Below are 6,307 nucleotides of genomic sequence, written 5' to 3'. Positions count from 1 at the left end.
TATATATATATATATATATATATATATATATATAAACTCTTTAAGAAAAGAGGAGAGGCATGAATGCTTCATAACTCATTTTATACGGTCAGCATTACACTGATAGCAAAAATCAAAGACAGTTCAAGAAAACTACAAACCATCTCTCACAAAAACAGACACAAAAATACTTAACAAAATACTACCAATAGAATCCACATTATATAAAAAGGAAAATATATAATAACCAAGTGGTTTACTATTTCGAAAAAGGCAGTGTAGTTCATCAAATTGAGATTAAAGGATTTAAAATGAAAAATTTCAATATATATGGAAAAAGTATTTGCCAAAACTCAACTCCCATTCATGATAACTCTCAGCAAACTAGAAATAGAAGAGAACTTTCCTCAACCTGATGAACGTCTGTAAAAAAACCTGTAAAACATCTGTAAAAAAGGGACCAAAATTCTACAATGGGCAAAACTACCCTATATATGTGTAGCTGTAGTCTCAAAAAAGAGGAAAGAGAAGGACAGACAGAAAAAATATCTAAAGAAATAGCTAAAGATTTTCTAAATTTAATTAAAAACTATAAACACACAGATCCAAGAGGGCTTAAGCAGAATAAACATAAAGAAAACCTGACCAAAACAAATTGCCAAAAACCAATAATGAGAAAAATCTCAAAAGACTCCAGGGAAAAAAGGACACATTACATGCAGAGCAACAATGATAAGAATGACAGCAACTGTAAACATGAGAAGACAACTTTCAAGTACTGAAAGAGTGTTAATCTAGAATTTAATACCAATCAAAAATGTTTTTCAAAAATGAAATGAAACCAAGAGCTTTTCAGAGAAACAAAAGCAGAGAAAACGCATAGATAGGCTCTGCAAAAAATGTAAAAAGGAAGTTCTCCAGGCCGAAGAAAATGATACCAGATGGCAATTTGGATCTGGATCCAAAGGAAGAGCACCAGAAATGGTAAATATGGGTTTTCTACATTTTTTAATCTCTTTAAAGGATAAATGACTATTTAAAGCAAAAGTAGCAATGTAGAAAGTAAAAATAATAGCAATGTAGTATGAAGTTTCTAACAGGTAGAAGTAAACTATATGTATGTATGACAACAGCACAAAGCAGGGAAATGGAAATACACTGTTGTAATAGTCTTATACTATGCCTGAAATCACTCGTTATAGATACATAATATAAACCCTACAACAGCAATTCAGAAACATCAAACATCATCATAGGATCCTTTATACCAACAGTTGGCAAACTTTTCCTATTAAAAGCCATATAATAAATATTTTAGAATTTCTAGGCCATGTACCATCTTTGTTGCATATTCTTTGTTGTTTTCAACCCCACCCCTTTAAAAATATAAATATTCCTAACTTGCAGGCCTTACAAAAACAGGCTGCAGGCCAGATTTGGCTCAGAGTTCACAGTTTGATGACTCCTGCTTCACATTCTTAAAAATTGAGAACTTCTGTTATGCAGTTCTCAATATTTACTGTATTAGAAATTAAAACTGAGAAATTTTGGGCTTCCCTGGTGGCGCAGTGGTTGAGAGTCCGCCTGCCGATGCAGGGGACACGGGTTCGCGCCCCGGTCTGGGAAGATCCCACATGCCGCGGAGCAGCTGGTCCCGTGGGCCATGGCCGCTGGGCCTGCGCGTCCGGGGCTCCGCAGTGGGAGAGGCCACAACAGTGAGAGGCCCGCGCCAAAAAAAAAAAAAAAAAAAAAAAAAAAAAAACTGAGAAATTTTAATAATATTCATTCAAAAACAATAAACCCACTTAATGTTAAGATAATTAACATTTTTATGAAAGATAATTATATTCTCAAAACAAAACTAGTGAAGACTGATATTGTTCTACATTTTTTTCAAATGTCTTTAATGTTTCGCTTAAGAGAAAACAGTGGATTTTCATATTTGTTTCTGTATTCAATCTGCTGCAGTATCACATGTCCCACAACCTCTGAAAAATTACTGTACATAATCAACAATAGAAAAGGCAAATAAAATCTTAATGTCAACATGAAAATACATTTTTTAAATACGAAAACAGTTTTGATCTCAAGGATCCCTTGAAAGAGTCCTGGGTACTGCCTGGAGTTCCCGGGATACACTTCAGAGAACTGTTACCCTAGAGAAATCATTAAAACTCTGGGAATGGGGGGGGAGAATGGAAAATGACTGTTAATGAGCACAGGGTTTCTTTTTGGATGATGATATGTTTTAAATCTAGACAGTGTTGATGGTTGCACAACTCTATGAATATAGCAGAACACACTGAAATGAACATTTTAAAGTGCTGAATTTCATAGTCAGTGAATTTTCTCAGAAAACTTATTATAAAAGCATAAATAATAAAACAGATAAAGCAAAGTCAGAGATAAACATAAAATTAAAAATAATCAAAAAGAAGGCAGCAAAAGAACAAATGAGACAGAAAACAAATAGTAAGATGGTAAATTAAACCCAAACATGTGGATAATAACACTGAACATAAGTGGTCTAAAGGTTCCAATTACAAAGTAGAGATTGTAAGACTGGATAAAAAAGCAAGACCCAAGTATATGCTAACCTAAAACAATCCATTTTAAACAAAGACAGAGATGTATTAAAAGCAAGATGGGAAAATACATGAAACGCAAACAATAATTAAAAGAAATATGGTGTAGCTTTATTAAAATCAAAGTAAAACTGAAAGCAAAGAATATTACCAAGGATAAAGAGGAACAGTTCACTGTGATGAAAGGTCAATTCATCAAGATTTAACGATCCTATATATGCATGCACCTAATAACAGAACGTGAAAATACACAAAACTGATACAACTGAAAGGAGACATAATCAAATCCACAATAATAGTTGGAGATTACGACACGCTTGATAAAAGAAGTAGACAGGGCTTCCCTGGTGGCGTGGTGGTTAAGAATCTGCCTGCCAATGCAGGGGACACGGGTTCGAGCCCTGTTCCAGGAAGATCCCACATGCAGCGGAGCAACTAAGCCCGTGCGCCACAACTACTGAGCCTGTGCTCTAGAGCCTGTGATCCACGACTACTGAAGCCCACGTGCCTAGAGCCTGTGCTCCGCAACAAGAGAAGCCACCACAATGAGAAGCCCGCGCACCGCAACAAAGAGTAGCCTCTGCTCACCGCAACTAGAGAAAGCCCGCACCCAGCAACAAAGACCCAACGCAGCCAAAAATAAATAAATAATTCAAAAAAAAAAAGGTAATGGGTTTGCTATTGCTACTTTTAAGTGAATAATATGCTTAATTTCTCAGCCTTAATTTCCAATACAATAAATATCGACATAACCCATATATATGAAATTCTTTGGGGTTAAAAAATAATTTTTGAGGGCTTCCCTGATGGTGCAGTGGTTGGGGGTCCATCTGCCGATGCAGGGGACATGGGTTCGTGCCCCAGTCTGGGAGGATCCCGCATGCCGCGGAGTGGCTGAGCCCGTGAGTCATGGCCGCTGAGCCTGCGTGTCTGGAGCCTGTGCTCCGCAACAGGAGAGGCCGCAACAGTGAGAGGCCCGCATACCGCAAAAAAAAATAATTTTTGAGAGTGTAAAGAGGTCACAAAGACCAAGAAATCTGAGAACTGCACATGCCAAAAACACAAGGTTTAATAGTTAAAAATCAATGAGACTAGCCAGATTACCAGAACAAAAGAGAAAAATCATATCATCCTTTTAATAAGCAGAAAAGCACTTAAAATTCAAGAGCCATTCATAACTTAAAAGGTCTTAGTGAACTAGGAAATGACAAAGATGTCCACTCCCACCACTTTCTATTCAACGCTGTATTAGAAGTCCTAGCCAGTAAAGTAAGGCAAAAAAAGAAATAACAGCCGTAAAGACTGGAAAGGGAAAAGTAAAACTGCCTCTATTTGCAAAGAGCATGCTTACGTACATACAAAACCCAATGGAATCTACAAAAAAACTACTGGAACTAGAAAGTGAAATTGGCAAGGTCACAGGTTAAAAATAAACTGTATTTTTATAATCTAGCCATGAACATTGGAAAACAATTTTTTTTTAAGTATCATTAAATAGCCAAGAAATGTTAAGTTCCAGAATCTAACAAAAACCGTGCAAGCTCTCTATACTGAAAAATTATAAAACTGGGCTAAGAGAAATGGAGAAGTACATCTTATTTAAGGATTTCAGTACTCAATACCTTTAAGATGTTCACTGTCCCCAAACTGAACTACAGATTCAATGCAACCTAAACAAAATTCCAGGAGTCCGTTTGCAGGAATTGACTAATTCTAAAATTATAAGGAAATGCAAAGGAGTTAAAATATTCTTGAGGAAACAGAAAAAGCTGGAGAACTTACATTATCTTATTTCAAGACTTATTATAAAGCTTTAGTAATCAAGACCATGTGGTACTAGTATAAGGTTAATCAAATATATCAATGAAACAAGAGTCCAAAAACAGACCAACAACTGATTTTCAAGAAAGACTCTGACATAAATCAATGAGAAAAGGAAAATATTTTCAACAGATAGTGCTGGAACAACTGGATATACAGACAGAAAAAAAGGCATTTGGAATACATTTTGTGTAATAATTAGGGAACTGCATTATAACTAGTGTTCTTAAGATAATACTTACATTTTTTATTTTGATGTTTCCCCAATCATCATCCTGTTTTAAAGACAAATAATAAACATTTAACCACCCCCATATAATCCAAACATAATCTAAAAATCAACTAATTTTAGATTTCTACTTCAAAATAGAAATTGTCTATAGGCAGATTTTACTTAAAATTACTGTAATCAAAAGTATTTTTTAAAAAACAAAAAACAAATGCAGTCCTAAAACTAGTAAGTCTAACAACTGTTCAAACTACAAAAGATACAATCTAAAAGACAGTAAACTTGGCAGCACCAAAAGTACTGAAACACTTGACTGATGACAGATGCTAATTTTTTGCATATTTGGAACCAGCAGAGCTAATAACTAGCATATGTTTGACAAGAATAAAGAATAACTTCAGAAATGAAATAAGGTCTACATAATTAGGGTGATTATATAATTAATCACCCAAATCAAGAGACTCTTGAGAATGAAAGTGCTACTAAAAATTATACCAGGAGAGTAAATAAGACTACCCAAGGCAAACTAATCCTTAATAGTATTTGCTGCATCCACAAATGTTTCTCAAGTCCTACATTTCACATCTATGAATCAATTAACAAATACTTTGACTTCAGTATGTTCAATTTAAATCAAGTTTTTTTTGAAATGCCATGATTGGTCCACAGATATTTTGGCAGCTAAAAGCCCTTCCCTTCAGGGGATAGCCAGTTCCATATCACTCCTTCCTTTTTACCGAAGGTACCAGGCACTCACTCAATACACCTCCCTTTGGTGGTGCCACTATTTCTTTTTGGGTATCCTGCTTCAAAGTAGAACAGTAAGTTTCTAAATGCCCTTCTCAGTTTAAGGGCTATTACTGCTAATCATAAGAAATGATAATTATAAATGTCTCCTCAAATAATGCCTCCTCCTACTTATCCAAGGTCACACAAAGCTGGGAAATGAACCCAGATCTGCTTGACTTGTAAATCACATGTTCTTTTGGTGCCTTACTATACGTTACTTAAGCCTCTCTGATGCTCAGTAAAATATGTAAAACACATTTACTTTCCTCATTTTTAATATACATACAGTTGAAAATTAAAGAAAACAAAAGCCTGACACAGAATAAGTATTCAGTTAAGTGGTAGCTATTAGTCATAGTTTCATTTAATCAGCATTTTTCTGTAATTCTCCACAGTATACCACCAGTACACAGCTCAGCACAAATTACGTTACCAAGTTCACTAATGACCAAAAGCTCATACTGCAACTTGAGGGGAAACAATGTTTCTTCACCAATATCTGTTTTATGGCCCAGCTAACAGGGGTAGCCAATCCTTATCTCTGAAATTAGAGCTCTTTAGCATTTCACATCTAACTCTTGAAGAAAGTGTATTTTAAAAACTATACTTATGGGCTTCCCTGGTGGCGCAGTGGTTGGGAGTCCGCCTGCCGATGCTATACTTATGCTATACTTATGCTAAACTATACTTATATAGTATTACAAACAATAATAAAGAAAATACCTTCACATCATCTTTTCTGTGGCCCTTCATCAATGATACTGGTAAGCTCGGACTCTTAACTGTAATCAATGTGATCATTCCAAGGGAACTAATGGAAAACTTAAATTCCCTCTCTTTTTTTATTTTTTTTTTTTTTTGCGGTACGCGGGCCTCTCACTGTTGCGGCTTCTCCCGTTGCGGA

The 6,307-nt window shown here is 35.4% G+C and overlaps 1 protein-coding gene across 3 annotated transcripts in view; it reads right to left on the bottom strand.

Moving 5' to 3' along the window:
* The window catches only part of USP14 (ubiquitin specific peptidase 14), a 48,851-nt gene that overhangs the window by 36,529 nt on the left and 6,015 nt on the right, over positions 1-6,307 (bottom strand). For 2 of the 3 annotated variants that reach the window (XM_007448615.1, XM_007448613.1), the window contains exon 3: positions 4,628-4,660. The exons of the other annotated variant lie outside the window; for it this stretch is intronic. In XM_007448615.1, the coding sequence (XP_007448677.1) occupies positions 4,628-4,660 (33 nt within the window). The remainder of the gene's footprint in view (positions 1-4,627; positions 4,661-6,307) is intronic. 3 annotated transcript variants of the gene reach the window in all.

This window comes from Lipotes vexillifer, unplaced genomic scaffold, assembly GCF_000442215.2.
Source record: "Lipotes vexillifer unplaced genomic scaffold, Lipotes_vexillifer_v1.1 scaffold168, whole genome shotgun sequence".
NCBI classification, from domain to species: domain Eukaryota; kingdom Metazoa; phylum Chordata; class Mammalia; order Artiodactyla; family Lipotidae; genus Lipotes; species Lipotes vexillifer.
The sequence above is the reverse complement of the archived record's forward strand: the minus strand, read 5'-3'. Positions and strand labels throughout refer to the sequence as shown.